This window comes from Molothrus ater, chromosome 17 (assembly GCF_012460135.2).
Source record: "Molothrus ater isolate BHLD 08-10-18 breed brown headed cowbird chromosome 17, BPBGC_Mater_1.1, whole genome shotgun sequence".
Classification (NCBI taxonomy): domain Eukaryota; kingdom Metazoa; phylum Chordata; class Aves; order Passeriformes; family Icteridae; genus Molothrus; species Molothrus ater.
In genome coordinates this window covers 10,694,816-10,709,951 of record NC_050494.2, presented here as the reverse complement: position 1 = coordinate 10,709,951, position 15,136 = coordinate 10,694,816, and the positions used below count along the sequence as shown (strand labels likewise).

General features: G+C 45.7%; 1 protein-coding gene across 1 annotated transcript in view; it reads left to right on the top strand.

Annotated features, from left to right (window-relative positions):
• Positions 1-15,136, top strand: part of CDH4 (cadherin 4) — a 418,520-nt gene that overhangs the window by 401,746 nt on the left and 1,638 nt on the right. Inside the window, exons 11-15 of the mRNA XM_036395496.2 lie at positions 2,932-3,074; positions 6,954-7,187; positions 8,240-8,473; positions 12,586-12,725; positions 14,570-14,734. Of these exons, the coding sequence (XP_036251389.1) occupies positions 2,932-3,074; positions 6,954-7,187; positions 8,240-8,473; positions 12,586-12,725; positions 14,570-14,734 (916 nt within the window). The remainder of the gene's footprint in view (positions 1-2,931; positions 3,075-6,953; positions 7,188-8,239; positions 8,474-12,585; positions 12,726-14,569; positions 14,735-15,136) is intronic.

The following is a 15,136-nucleotide window of genomic DNA, read 5'->3' as shown; positions in this document are numbered from 1 at the left end:
GTGGCACCTGCAGTCGAGCATCTGTAAACTCACAGCCCCCTGCTCCAGGTAAGGCAGGCTCTGAGCAGCTGGGTCAAGGAGAGCAGACAGAGTTGGATCCTGGGTTACTGGATTGCTGTGGGGCAGATCACACCTTCAAATGAAGCAGATTTCTGTGTTGTTACAGAGGTCAGGGCTGCTTCATACCCAGTCTTTGGCTCTGCCTCACCCAGGGTGCTCTGACCTTTGTGGTTCATGCACTTCATAAACAGAGAGGTTTAGAAAAAGGCATCTTTGTTATTTCTGTTTTATGGGGGGAAACTGAGGCATAGAAAGGGCTAGGCCTGGGTTTTCAAAGGGAATGGCTGGGATTTTTAATCATGCCTTGTGTTGCTTCCAGAGCATTTAGGTTCAACCTTGCTTAAAAGCACAGTGGAAGTGGAGCTGTAGCTGGTTCAGAGCAAGGCTGGTAGGGTTACAAACAGCTGCTGGGCAGGCTTTTAAAGTGCCAAATTGTTCATTGTTGCCTGAGCAGTCAAACAGCCATTCCCAGGCCATTGGCACTTGGTCTGTATCTCACCAGTGCTCCCCTTGCCTGCTCCCAGTACGTGCAATTTGTTCCAAACATCCCTTTTTCTTCAGAGCACCTGCCTAACATAACCTCCCTTAGCTGCTTTCCCTATGAATGGGATTCAGGTGGCAAAATTTTAACCTTGTAAAAGTCAGGTTTCTATCCAAGCAGCTTAAGATCACTTTTAATTCGTGCTGTGAGCAGGAGGGTGTCACTCACTCTGTTTTGTCCCACCTGGGCAGAGCAGGGACTGAATCCAGGGTCCAGGACCCCAGCTCGCACACCTTCCCAGCAGGAAATAATTGGCAGGAAAGTGTAGGTGAGAATGGGTCCTTGTGACACTTTCACAACTATTTCAGCTCCCTCTGTGCAGACAGGAAATGCATTTCCTGATCTTGGATACTTACACCTCCACAGAAATTGTTTTCTTTTTTGCTCCCAGTCTGTAAGAGCTGTGGTATTTTTGTCAAAACCCGAGTATACGACATGACCACGGGTGAGGCCACTTAAACTTGCATCAGTTGTGACATTTTGTGTCAGGAAGAGTTTGAAATATTTCACCTGGCACAGAGCTGTCGGGTCTAGAAAATGGTAGTTTATTCACTGCCTCATCTTGTTGTCTTTAGACAGGGATTGTGACTTTGGAGGAAAGAGACCATCCTAACTAACAAGCCCATTTTTCTTATGTTCTTTTTGAAATATTGGCCTTTGAAGGGTCTTTATTTCCCTGATGTCTGTACCAAGGCTGGTATTCAGAGGAGAGAACAACTCATTTGTGATTGAGTACTCCCTCTAACCTGGAGGGGGGTGATCTGTAATCCAAACGAGCACCTGCTGTTCCTGTCATTGCACAGGGCATGTGTAGGGTCTTGTAAAGTTTTCTGTGGGTATGAGCAGCCAGTTACTTGCATTGTTTCTTTCTAGGGCTTCCAGGACATGCATTTTGTGCATCCACAGCTCCTCATTTCCAAACCCCAGTGCAGTCTCTCTCCCTTTGCATCAGGACAGCCAATGCCCAGGCTCTGCAGGAACCAGTGGGGTGGTTTTGGGGTCCTGTCTTTGTGAGATGTAAAAAAGATATTTTATTTTTTACTTCACCGTTGGCATTGGTGAGTTAGGAAAAAAGATACCCAAAAGGCTAAACCTACAGATCCATGATAAGAGCTGATCCTGCTGCTAGAGCCTTGCATACAGATTCCAGTCTCTAAATAGTCTTTGATGAAATAGAGTTTTTACAAATAGAATATGAGGAAGCAGGAGCATCTCCAGTAATGCACAGCTTGGCATGGGCAGTGTCACACCTCAGGTTATCCTCATTAGCCACAGACACATTCACAAAGCCAGCTTTGAAACTGGATCCCTGGTCATTTAGCAGAGAAAGGGCAGGAGCCTCACACCAGTGATATTGAAATGAAAACATCCCAAAGAGTCTAGCTCCATGAAATGTAATTCTTTCCTTTGGCAGGAGTTTGTGCAGCTGTGTGTTGCTTTTCTCTTCACATGGATTGACTCAGCTCAGGTTTCCCTTTGAGTTTCTGCTTCAAACAGCCCAGTTCTGGAAAGGGATATTCACCAGAAGCCAGTAATGCTCTCACCTGCATATCTAATGACAAATTATATAAAACTATCAGCAGGTCTGAGTTACCCATGAAATAAGCTCAGCTTCTGTTTGCTTATTTCAGTAATTTATAGTCTGACCATTTATTAGCTTCCAGTTGGATAGTTATGGTCCATCTCACTTCAAACAGTACGAAACTGGTAGGCAGAAAAGCAAGAAAACAAGCAAGTAAGAAGCATGAACTGAAAACACTGATCTGGAGAACACAGGAAGAGTTTGCCCAAAAAAAGCCCCATGTTCTCAGCTGGTTTCATGGGACACAAATAGAAAACAGCTGTGAATTGACTGAGTCGTTGGGAGGTGACTGACAGTGTTGTATTCCCAAACTGTTGGTTATTAGTGGTGGAGAGAAAACAGGAATATCTTTGACTTTAAAAAGCTGGTTTCAGAAGGGCAAGGTTGGGAGCAGGAGAAAGCAGGAATCCATCCTCTAATTTAGGCATACAAATGCAATGGTCTTTGCAGACCCATTTCTGCTCAGCTGCAGAGACCTCAGGAAATGCCCTCTCCTAGCAGCAGGAAACTGGCATGTAAGTGGCACTTAGTGGAAAGAAGAACCTTTAAAACTAAAGTAATTGAAAAATTGAATAATTGTAAAGGTCAAAAACCGGATACTCAATTAGCATTGTGTTTGTCAACAAAACCAGTTATCCAAAGGTCCTTTGAATCACAGGTCAGGAGTCCAGGAAAAAAACGTATTTCAAGCAATATTAAGGATATGTCAGTGAAAAGACTGCCATGTATTTATTTCCTTTCTCTGTAGATACTCTAAGCTGTCAGATCCTGCAAACTGGCTGAACATTAATGCCACAAATGGTCAGATCACTACTGCTGCTGTCCTTGATCGAGAGTCAGACTACATTAAGAATAATGTCTACGAGGCCACATTCTTGGCGGCTGACAACGGTGAGCCCAGGCTTCACATTGTTCATGCTTCAATAAGACTCTAATGTGATGCATTAAGAGAAATGATGCCCTGACAGAGTTGTCAGTATAAGTTATCTTTTTCCCAGGTTTTTATGGTCAAAAATGTGAAAGTGGGACGGGAAATTGCTGGAGTAAATTAAATGTGCACAGTATACGGGGAGTGTTATTAAGGGAAAGGGAGGACAAATGGAAAATTGATTTGGGGAGTTCAGTGTGGCGGTGTAGCCTGAACTTAAAAAAGTGTCAGAGGGATGTGCTCTCCAGGGGCTGCCGAGCACACCCGTCCTGGTAATCCTCCCAGAGGCACTGATCACAGCATTCAGGAAGCCTTCCATCAGGAAACCAGAAATAATTTTATGGGATGGCAGGAGGGTATTAAAAATAAGCCCATCTGTTGAACCCGTGGTGGCTTTCATAAAAGGTGTGTCTGTCACTGGAGCTGGGCTCCTTCTGGCCACTGCCTGCCTGAAATGTGCAGCCATCATCAGATCATCTGGGTGCTGCTTTGCTTTTTACCAACGCCACTCAGGCCAATTAGATCTCCTGGAGAAGTCCTGTTTGCTCTTCTCTCTGAAGATCACTCAGTGCTTTTGGTCCAGTCAGCACTGAGAGCTGTGCTGGCCTCACTCAAGGGCAGGCAGCCCAGTGCTGCTGCTCTCTTTTCCTAATCCTGGTTAGGAGGAACTGATGAGTTTTGATAACCACACCCAAATGTGGCCATGCTGGTATTTCATTCCTCAGTTCCTCCATCTGGAAAAGGTTCAGGAGTTTCCCAGGACAAGGAGAAGGCCTTCCTCCCCCTCACCCATCCTCATTTCCTGCTGTGGGGTGCTGAGCACTCAAACCAGAGCCCTTCTTCAGCAGCACAATTCAGTCTAGGCTGGCTGTGAGCACCTCAATATATTGCTCATACTCTGCAGGTGCTTCCAGGGCAGTGTTTGTGTGATCCCTCAGGCTGGAGGTGCCATGGTCATTATGAGCAGATTTGGTGGTGGTTGCAGGGCTAACGAAAACTTCCTCCCTCTGGGGTTCCATGCATCACTTCAATCCTTGCATCCCAGGTCACAGGGGTGAGGGAAACTCATGGAGGCGTTTCAGTGCTGAGGAGCTGTACCAAGAAGTGCATTTTGCCCCTTCTTTCTGCCATGAATGGTAGGACACACCCCACAGCCCCATCCTGAGATCCCCTCCATGAAGGCAACAGAGGACAGGGAAATTCAGAATATTCTCCAATGGGTCCAGTGATGTTCATCTGCAAAAGCCACAGGGCAAAACAGGTCAAATGAGTAGGCCAGGGCTGTTCACAGATGCAGTGGTAGGGTTTGAACCTATCAACCTAATCCTCACCATCTGACCTTGCAAATTCCAAGCACTTGGTGCAATGTGATGTGGAGTTAACCCCTTTCCCTGGCTGTGGTGCTGATACAGCAGTGCATCAGCACCTCCACATCCATCATTCAGCAGCTCAGAAAGTGAGGGCCTAGATAAATCTCTTTATTCTGAAAAAATAATCTATCACTGGTATATTGCAGCCATTAAAATGCACATAAAGCAACACCTTATTTAAAATTCTGTCTAGAGTGCTTAGGATAACAGCTAAAGTTTCATCTAGGCTAATAGACTCTTACCACATTGCTCCCAAGTTCCAGGTTCTCCAGCATCAAAGAAAAGCTTTGGGTCAAGGGTTTTGCTGGGGATTTTTCTCTCTTTCTTGAAGACACAGCAGCATCTTCTTTCCTTGAAGTTCTTTTTGCTGTTCTCAGTACATGATAAAGAAGTTTAACCAATATTCCTTGGACGTGCTCTCTTTCTCTCCCTGGGCTCCAGTGTAGAGATAGTGTCTTTAAGAAAAGTCTTGGCTGCAATGTAAGGAGGGCAAAAAGGGAATCCTAATCAACAGCATGGTTTTAACCTGGTTTCGGAGGAGAGAGTCCCTTGGATCACGCTGTGTCTACACAAGAGTGGAGCCTGGCAGTGTATGAACCCCTCAGCCAATTTCAGCCAATCTCCCAGGGAAGCTGAGAACTTAAATGTGTCATATTCCAGCAGGTTTCATGAAACAAAGAGCTGAGCATGAAAACCTTGGCTTACACCTTGCTGTGGGAATGCAGACACTGACCCTGTGAAAAAGGCTGTGATGGAGAATTCAACAGTTAAATGTAGATGCATAAGTTGCATTTTCTTCCTTTTTGTCATTAGTATTTCAATCTTAATTTCAGGGCTCACACCAGCTTCTCCACTGGAGTCAGTGGTGCTATTTTAGTCCTCATCTCCTGAGGATAAAGTCCAAGGATCCTTCATTGCTCATCAGTACCTGCTCTATGTCTTTGCTCTCTCCATATAAGACAGCTGAAATAATTTGAAATGTTCCATAGTTTGTAGGACATGGCCATTAAAACTTTGTTTACTTTTCATTTCTCCTAAAACTGCCCCAGAATTGCACTCAGGGACACAAAGAAACAAAAATACCAGGACTCAGATCCCAACAATACTCAATGGCCCAACAAAAGTGCATTTATACGTGCAGCAATTGCAGGTTATTTCAGCCACGTGCCAGTTAGTGCCTCTCAGGACTGAGGGTTTGTGTTCAGTCTTTCTCAGAGGTTACAGTGCTTTTATCCCAGAAGATACTCTGGGTAATGTGAAAGCAGTAAAATCACTTTGCTTGGTCCCAAAAGTCAGTTTTCATGTCCAGCCCCAGTATCCTGGTGAGCTGTCTGCCTCTCTGGAAGCTTTCAAGGCTGATCAAAAGACATTGTTTTAGAGGGAGACCTACCCCATGCTTACAGGATGAAAGGATGAGAGTCCATGATTGAAGAGCTTATGTGGGAACCATGAAAAAAGGATTTCCAGGGCTCCTTCAGAATTTTTGAGGCTCCCTTGAGATATGGAGAAAGGAATGTGGGAAGGATGGTCTGTGGAAGCAGAAGCCTGATGGGGAAGTCGTTTGTGTAGCTTTGTATCTAGCACTGGGAGGAAAGGCCAGGACTGAAAATACAAACTCTAAAAAGAATTGCTGAAGCCATGCAGGCAGAGGGCAGGCCAACACGGAGCTGCCGGATAAATGTGTGGGGAGAGAAATGAAAAACACTGTGCCATTTCTGGGAGGGCTGTTCTCTCCTACCAGGGCAGATCCTACCTTGTGTGAGTAGTCATTAATCTGACAAATGTGGCTCTCCATCAAGAAGGGGTGGAGGACCAGGACTGCTGTGCTGGGACATCCCTGCTGGTTGGGACAGATGTGGAGAGGATGGGGAATTGTGTGGTGGGACCTAACACTGCTGCTGGGGGTTAGTGGCATCACCCAGCAGGTCTGGTGGTGGCTCACACTGTGGCCTTTGAGCAGGGACCTCTCACCACTAAAGCTGGGCTTTCTTTGAAGCAGAATAATGGTCTGCAAAGCTGAAAACTGGCCAGCAAGTGCTACAGTAAATGCTGACCAATAGGTTACAATATGTAGGTTTTTCTCCCCTCCAAGCCCTCTTCTTCCTCTTGTCAGCTCTCTTTCTGATGGTTTTTCTTCTTTAAAACAGCCATTACCAAGATTTGCAGGAGCAGCTTGGCATCACCTGCTTGCAGTTTTAGTTTGACTAGGGGCATTGCTGCAGGCTACAGATCTGCAGAACTCAACCTCCTGTTCTGCAGGAGTGAAAAACAGCAACATTTGGAGGCTTGGGGAAGTTTTATACCACATGAAGCAAGGGACCATGGAAGTGCAGTATGTCCCTAATGAGGTCCAGGGGGGGAAGGTGAAAATCCTGGTTTACTGGCCCTGGAAGGCGGAGAGGGGGCTGGTGTGTGGTCTTGCCAATCCCTCTGCTCCCCAGTGGTGCTCACAGGTGGGTGTTTGCCGTGCAGGAATTCCCCCAGCCAGCGGCACGGGCACTCTGCAGATCTACCTGATCGACATCAACGACAACGCGCCGGAGCTGCTGCCCAAGGAGGCGCAGATCTGCGAGAAGCCGAACCTCAACGTCATCAACATCACGGCCGCCGACGCCGACATCGACCCCAACGTGGGGCCCTTCGTCTTCGAGCTGCCCAGTGTGCCCTCTGCAGTGAGGAAGAACTGGACCATCTCACGGCTCAATGGTAAACGGGGCAGGCAATCCTGAGCTCATCTGGGCTCTGCTTCGCTAACGAGCCCCACGCGCGGCTTCCAAATCCAAAACTTTCCCACTTTTTTTAATGTGATTTTTATTTTTTAAAGCACATTACGTTTGACATTATAGACAAGATAGTTAATCAGGAATGATTTGTATCAGACCTGCAGCATAACTCTAAGAGCCTTGGCACTTGGCTTTTTTTAATGCAGTTCATAATTATGAACAGTTATCAGTAGTGAACAGAGTATAAATCATCCATAATGGCCAAGGGGAAAAAAGCTATTATCAGTCTTCCTTATGTTCCTCCAGTGTAATTGTCATAAGCCACAATCAGGATCAATGTTCATTTCTCTGACCATAATTGCATAAAGGCAGCCTTTTAATTTACCATGGAACCAGGAGGGCTAGGTAAGTGTGAAGATTACCAGTATGTGAAGGATTTTTATATTGCAGTGTGCAACCACAAATGGCCCTAATTGCTCTGCTTATTGGCAGTTTCAGCAGAGGATGGAAAATATCATGGAGTTGTGGGCTCGTTTTGGCTTCAATGCTGGTCCCTCTCGCTGAGGTCTGGCAGAGGGTGCTAGACCAGGGGCAACAGCTCGTGCCCTCACAGCTCAGAGCTCAGTCATAACGGGATCACCTGGCTGTGCCTGTCATCAGTGAGTTCCCAAAATCCTCAGGGGGAAGTGTGAGTGAGTACAGAACCTGCACAAGTGGCCAGGGGCAGCCCAGCCTCAGGAAACATTATCCATGTGTTCCCATTTGTGTTGGATGCCATATTGAACACATGCAAGTGGATTTGCAAATGGCATGCAGGTAGTTGAGTGCAGCAGTGAGAGCACACAGAACAAAGCCCAGGCTGCTTGTTGGCCAGACTGTTGGGGCAGAGGCCTGAAGCTTTCCTGCCCAGGTGTGTTGTTGCTTGCCTCTTCTGCAGGGCTCAGAAGAGGGCTCTGGCAGAGAACTCTGCAGAAGTGTGGCTGCAAGACTCTACCAGTGCCTGTCATCTGTCTGTCTGTCTGTCTTGGTCTCCAGGGGACTACGCCCAGCTCAGTTTGCGGATCATGTACCTGGAAGCAGGAGTGTACGACGTGCCCATCATTGTGACAGACTCAGGAAACCCCCCCTTGTACAACACCTCTGTCATCAAGGTGAAGGTGTGCCCGTGTGACGAGAACGGCGACTGCACCACCATCGGGGCCGTGGCTGCCGCGGGGCTGGGCACGGGGGCCATCATTGCCATCCTGATCTGCATCATCATCCTGCTGAGTGAGTACCACAGGGCCTGGCCTGAAAACACAGGTTGCTGGGGGTTGGAAGGGACCTTAAAGTTCATCTCGTTCCAACCCTCCTGTCACAGGCAGGGACACCTTCCACTATCCCAGGTTGCTCCAAGCCCCTGTCCAACCTGGCCATGGACACTTCCAGGGATGGGACAGCCACAGCTTCTCTGGGCAACCTGTGCCACATCCTCACACTAAAGAATTTCTTCCCAAAATCTGCTCTAAATCTACCCTCCTTCATATTTCCCTGTTGTTCTTTCCTATAGCTTGTATTTTTCAAGCTCCATGCAGAGCGCAACTGAGCTTGGGCTGGGGAGGTGGTTCATATCTGCATTCAAATCTCCTTCACTGCAGCATCAGCAAAATGAGCTCTGCCCGTGTCAGACCTGTCTTTCTAAGACTTCCAGTAGCTTTGCAAACATTATTACACCTGACAACAACTTGTAAGTAGCGAGTGTGATAGGATCATCCACATTTTGCAGGAAAAGGTTGAAGGCTTCTTCCAAATTTCTCTGTCAGATTCTCCCACAGCTCTCATGTCTGGCTGGCTGTGGATATACTGGTTCCCAGTACCAGATACCCTGGTTATGAGAGTTGGGCTCGTCCCTTGCAGAGCTAATGCATAACTGTGTTTTCCTGGTTGTTCCAAGGAAAAGAAGAATGGTAGTTATTCCCATTGCTTTTAAAATTACCTCGGATTGGGGAGATTATGAGTGTTTTTAGAGGAAGAATTCCCAGTTTGTCAGAAATGATGGAGGACTGGGGATACATCACAGAGAAGGACTGGCCATCCCTTTCCTTGAGGCAAAGCTATCCCTTTTGCCCAGGAGTGCTGTCAGTCCCAGGCTTCCATGAGCATTACCAATAACCATGTGTGCACATCTAAAAAGTAAAAATTATATCATTATAACTTCAAGCAGGAGTTGGCACAGTAGGAATAGATAAAAACAAGCACTGAAATTAACAATGAGGTAAATATTAATCAAGAAACACAGGATGAATCCATGGGACTCTCATTAAAGCTAATGGGAGTTATGGTGCTCAATCACATTTAATATTTACCCTCAGTGTGTTTTAACAGAGCACAGACAGAGCAACGTATGCTCCAAATGTCACCTCATGGGGACATGACATGGTACATTAGGAGAATGGCTCACCCTGGACTTCCATCCGCATCCTGGGCTGGTGCTGGGAATGTGTTGGTGTGTAATTGATCTACTGGATCGGCATGGAGAGTGAGGAGGGAGCTGGGTGTTTGTGCAGACCCTGCTCCTCTCCCAGCCCAGCTCAGCTGATGGAACATCCCTGTGCCCAGCCATGGTGCCCAGTTCCTGCCCCCCATTCCCAGTTTTGGCTGCTCCCTTCAGCCAGGGTGGTTGTTGGGGCACCATGGTCGCACACCCCGATGAAGATGAAGGTGTTCATCAGCCTCACCTCCTTTTGCTGTGCAGGTTTGCTGCTGCCCCTGGGCTCAAAGTTTGGGCTCACACAGAGGTGATTAAACACAGGTCTTCTTTTTGCTGCTCTTGTATAAATCCAGTCCTAAAATACAATTTAAAACGGTTGAAAATCCTATTGACTGAAATTAACTTCAGCTGAAGGACATTTGATTTAAGAGATTCCTCTTTCCATTTTCAGATACATTATCCCATTTTAAATTACGGGTTTTATTACAAAAGCTTATTTTTACATTCATTGTAATTCTAATTGACTTTTTTTTTTATCTTGGAGAGCTGCAAAGCACTGTATCAGTGATGAAAAATGTAATTTGCAATGAGCAGTTTTACAGTTACATCCTTCCAGTGTTTTGCCTCCTTTCTATCTGTTTCATATCATGACCTCTAAACAATAGCCTAGAAAAAGGCAGAAGAGGGATTTTCTTGTGCTATTTGTCCATTTTAGAGTCAGCAGGTCAAAGTTGGATGACTTTAAAAGGAAGAAGAAACAAGGGGACAGATCCAGGATTGCTCCTGTGAAGGAAGTTTATGCCTTTACCTTTGCTCAAAGGGTTTTTTTTCTTCTTCTTGCTACCTGATGTATTAGCTGCACAAATAACACATTTAGAAGAGCAATGCAGTAAAAAATTGTGAAGGGTGAAGACAATAGATTTCAAGGAAAACTACATGCAGAGCAAAAATGGTTCTAACAGCAGTAATAGCACTTCCCATTCTGCAGAGTGAATAAAAGGAAGGAGAGTGCACTACATCCACCATTGACACTTTGAAGGTGGTTTTTTTTCCAAGGCAGCTGTAAAGGCATTAATGGCACCATTTTTTCCACAAGTGCATGAAAAAGTATCATTTAAAAAAAAAAAGGGAAATAAAAAGATAAACCTCAGTAACCATTATAATATTGTCTTTGTGGACCAGTCAGGTATCTTGTTGTGAGAGACTTGAAAAGGAACAATGAAAAAAGGACTTCAATAGTCTGCTAAATAGCTGAGGTTTTATATTACAGATGAGAGTTACATTTTCTTTCCTTTTCTTTTTTTCTTTCTTGAATAGATCTGGGATAAGCATTAAAGACATGCTGAACTATCTGAAAACAATTCTGTTAGCTGGCAGGCAGGGATGTGCCAGTTGGCACACAATGGCAGTAATTAGCTGTCCGGTCCTCTTCGCTCACTTCCCTGAATTCCTGTTGGGCATAAACACTTTGGTGCTGGGAAGAAGAATTTGGATGCTCCTAACCACCTCCTCCTGCAGGTTGGAGAGCCTATCCATGTCCCCAGGGTCTGGTCTCAACCAAAACCCCCAAATTTTGGGATCTCACATCCTGCCTGAGTTTGCTTGGTTGGCTGTGTTGGTTTGGCACAGTTGAGGGTTGATCCAGGTGAAATGAACCTGGGACACTTTTCCCACCTCCACTGTCCATCCATTGCTCCCTTCTGCAAATTGCCACCACTGCAGCTCAGTGTGGGGCTTGCATGGAGAATGGAGAGGAGAGCAGGCAGTGGGAGGTGTGGCTGCAGCAGCTGCCCAGGCTGAACTTCCATTCTTCAGGGCATTATTTGCAGCTACTGAGTACAAGAATGAAAACAAATGTATTAACACCTTCTTGGAGAAGACAAGATCTGGCTGCCTTATGTCAGTGGAGACTTGAGTTCCCAGATAGTCACAGATATATCCCAGATATGTAATTCACAGGGAGCACACAGCCAGCCCCTAGGATGTGGGTGTCCCTTTGAAGGGTGAGGTTGTGGAGCAGTGAGCCAGTGTTCCCTGTGGGTAGAGTTGTTTAATATGAGAAAAGTTTCTAATGCTCATCTCTCGCTGTTACTGTGCTGAGAGAGATTAGCCAAGCCTGGCATGCAAATGCTGATGCCTGAGGAGCTTGGCTGTGTGCTACCAGATTTGCTCTCCCTCGTTCTGCAAAGCTAGCCCTGCTCTCTGAAAGGATTTCAGATGATCTGAGATTTGCTTTCCAAGTCGATGGCCAAATGCACGTGCTAATGTCCTGGCTAATCTGATCTCAGAAATCTAAAGAGCCTCCCTCATGGACCAAAGAAGAATATGAGGGAGGCCAAATTGGATTACAGGACTCAGTGTTGTGCATCCTCCCCAGATCAGTCTTGCCTGGCCAACTGCAGAAAACAGCAGAGACTGTCACAGTCAGGGCTCATGACCTGAACAGGCTGCTGGAACAGCCCCTTGTGCACAAATGTTGGGTATCTGCACCTGTTTCCTTCTCTGCAGCTCTCTTCCCTCCATCTTTATATCCCTGAATAAAATAAAGGTGGAAATCTAATCCTAAGAACTCAGGAATTCAGATCAAATATTTTCAGAGAGCTGCACTTTTCACAGTTTCTGGTTTCTTCTGCTTTGATTGTGTGTTTTACTCCTGATCAATATCAGCTCAATCAGCATCGGTGATGGATCTTAAAGAAATGTTTGTAGTGAGAATCTGTCACAGTATTTACAGCTCTCACTGATCCCTCCTTTAAAAACTAGACCACACAATAGGCTAACATTTTATTCCTCCTGCCAGCAGCCAGTGAGGTTCCCTGCAGTGGGCAGGGGTAGGTGAGGAGTTAGGACACCCTGAGCCTGGCCTGGTGCTGCAGGAGGTGCCAGCTGACCCAGCTTGTCCCCGTTGCAGCCATGGTCCTGCTCTTCGTGGTGTGGATGAAGCGGCGGGAGAAGGAGCGGCACACCAAGCAGCTGCTCATCGACCCCGAGGACGACGTCAGGGACAACATCCTCAAGTATGATGAAGAGGGAGGTGGAGAGGAGGATCAGGTGAGAGGAGACCCTGAGCTGTGGCCATGGTGCAATCTGTACTCTCAATAAAAGGCAGAAACCACATTATTTTTAGTAAAATACATGCAAAGGGTTGTGTTCTTTTATTTATGACCAGGCAGTTTTATTGGCTTCCCTGGTGTGGTGGAGGGATAGCAGGTCCAGGACATTCAGGATATTAGTGGGACACCCTCCTGTGCAAGCAGGACAATGCCAGGAGGCCAGTGCCACAGGGATTTTTCTACCCTCCAGGCACCTTCCTGGAGAAGGACTATAAATGACTCCATTGACACTCATGTTCAAACCATATTTCTGTTATTTAAGTCATTAAAATTGTGCATTTTACCAGAGATCTTTGTAAAACCAGCCAGCAGCTACAGCCCTGCCCACCCCTGTGGCTTGCTTGATCTTCTGTGGGCTTTCCCTGCATTTACTTAATCATCTCTAATGTGCCTTTAATTTCTTTTAATTTCTGGACATGGTTTGTGAGAAATGTCTGAAGAGATTTGGGGATTTTCTCTCGCGACGCAGCGCGCGGTGGCAAAGCTGTGCTGGATGACAGAGCCCTGAGCCACAGGCTGCCTGAACACGTCAGCTTTCCTCCAGTGGCTCTTCCTACAGACACCAGTGCTGATACTGCATGAAAACTTCCTGATATTCATGAAAACCTCCCTGGCCTGCACTCCTGGGATGTGCTTCTCCACTGCTACCTGTCCCATTCCTCACCTAAAACAGCAAAGTTGGGTCACTCGTGTTGAAGTCACCGTTTTTTTTACTCCTACCAAGCACAAGTAAAGAGCCCAGGACACTCTCAGATATGATGTTCGTGCAGATTATGTGACTGTACATTGTGTAATGGCTTTATTTTTGCTTGTTGAATTGGACTGCATGGTTTCAGGTCAGTGCTTAGGGATCCCCCAAAACCACTGTAGCACATCCTGCCATGGAGGTCCTGGTGGCAAGCAAGTGAGCCTGATGAGACCTGCCATGGAAAACTCTGAGGCAGGAGTTTACCCAAACCTTGAAAAGTTCTTATTCCACAGAAAAATCCTTGCAATTAATATTTCTTTTTTTTTTTTTTCCTGTTGCTGTCAAGTTATTTATAAATATTGCTCCTGGAGATTCAATCATCCCCATCTGAGCACAAGGATAGTTTTCCTGGTAGAACAAAGCACTGTTCTAAGCATTCCAAGTAGCTGAAGTATCTGGTTTCAGGCAACTACACAGTAGGCTTAAATATTTTAGGAAGGATTCGTTAAAAATAACAGCAAAAGGATAAGCAGCAAAACACCATTACCTACATGAATATATTTTTAATGAAATATTACCTGGTTCTCATTTCGTGATAGAAACCTATTCTGTTGGGATTTTTCACAAGGAAAAAGAACATAATTACTTTGAAAAGGTCTACATGCATAAATGCAATACACATTTTAATGTTTTTACTTCTGTAGAAATGTAATTGCAATAATATGTCTACTAACTCTGTGTCTCTACATTATATTGTGTATTTTATCAAAAAAGTTACGTGTACATCTCTGCACACACAAACAAAAGCCAGGGTTTCATCCCAAATATTTAGACGCTGTGTGAAATATTCAGGAAGTATTTAAATACTTAATTTAACTTATAAGATACACTCTTAGGAGGTCAATTTTATGAGCTCCTCAGAGGTCAGGTTCATCTGTAATTCAGATGGAGGTGCTACATACCCAGGGATAAGATTTGCCATCAAACTTCAGCTGAAAGAGAATTAGAGCCCTTGACTTGTTTGCACATGGAGTGAGTAGGTGATCTGAAGGAAAAGCTCTGGTTTTCACGCTGTGCCTTCCCATTTGTCACAGGATTACGATTTAAGCCAGCTCCAGCAGCCAGAGACGATGGATCACGTGCTGAACAAGACACCTGGAGTCAGAAGGGTGGATGAAAGACCTATTGGTGCTGAGCCACAGTATCCCATAAGACCAGTAATCCCACATCCCGGGGATATTGGTGATTTTATTAACGAGGTATGTTCTGTAGGAGGTCCTGTGTCACATCTTCAAAGCTTGAGCAGCCAGCTAAAGTCAGGTTTCCCTGATTGCACGGGACAAGCAGTGCTACTGCTCAGCCAGAAATCTGATGCCAGCCAGGGAAAGGATTTGAGCAAAGGATGCAGGGCTTGGCCTAATGAAGGCATTGAACCAACAAAAAGCCCAAGATTTCTGTCTTGTGGGTGTCACAAACACCATGCTTTTTAGAACCCAGGCAGAATGAGCCATTTGTGGCTGCTGGACTTGTAATTATTTCAGCAGTCTGTGCCTTCCTCGTAAGCTCTGTTTGGTGTAAAGCCTCAAAGAGTTTGCAGCACAGATAGACACAGATCAGAGAGAATTTCTTTATTTTATGTTAGATTACTTCTCCTTTTTCTG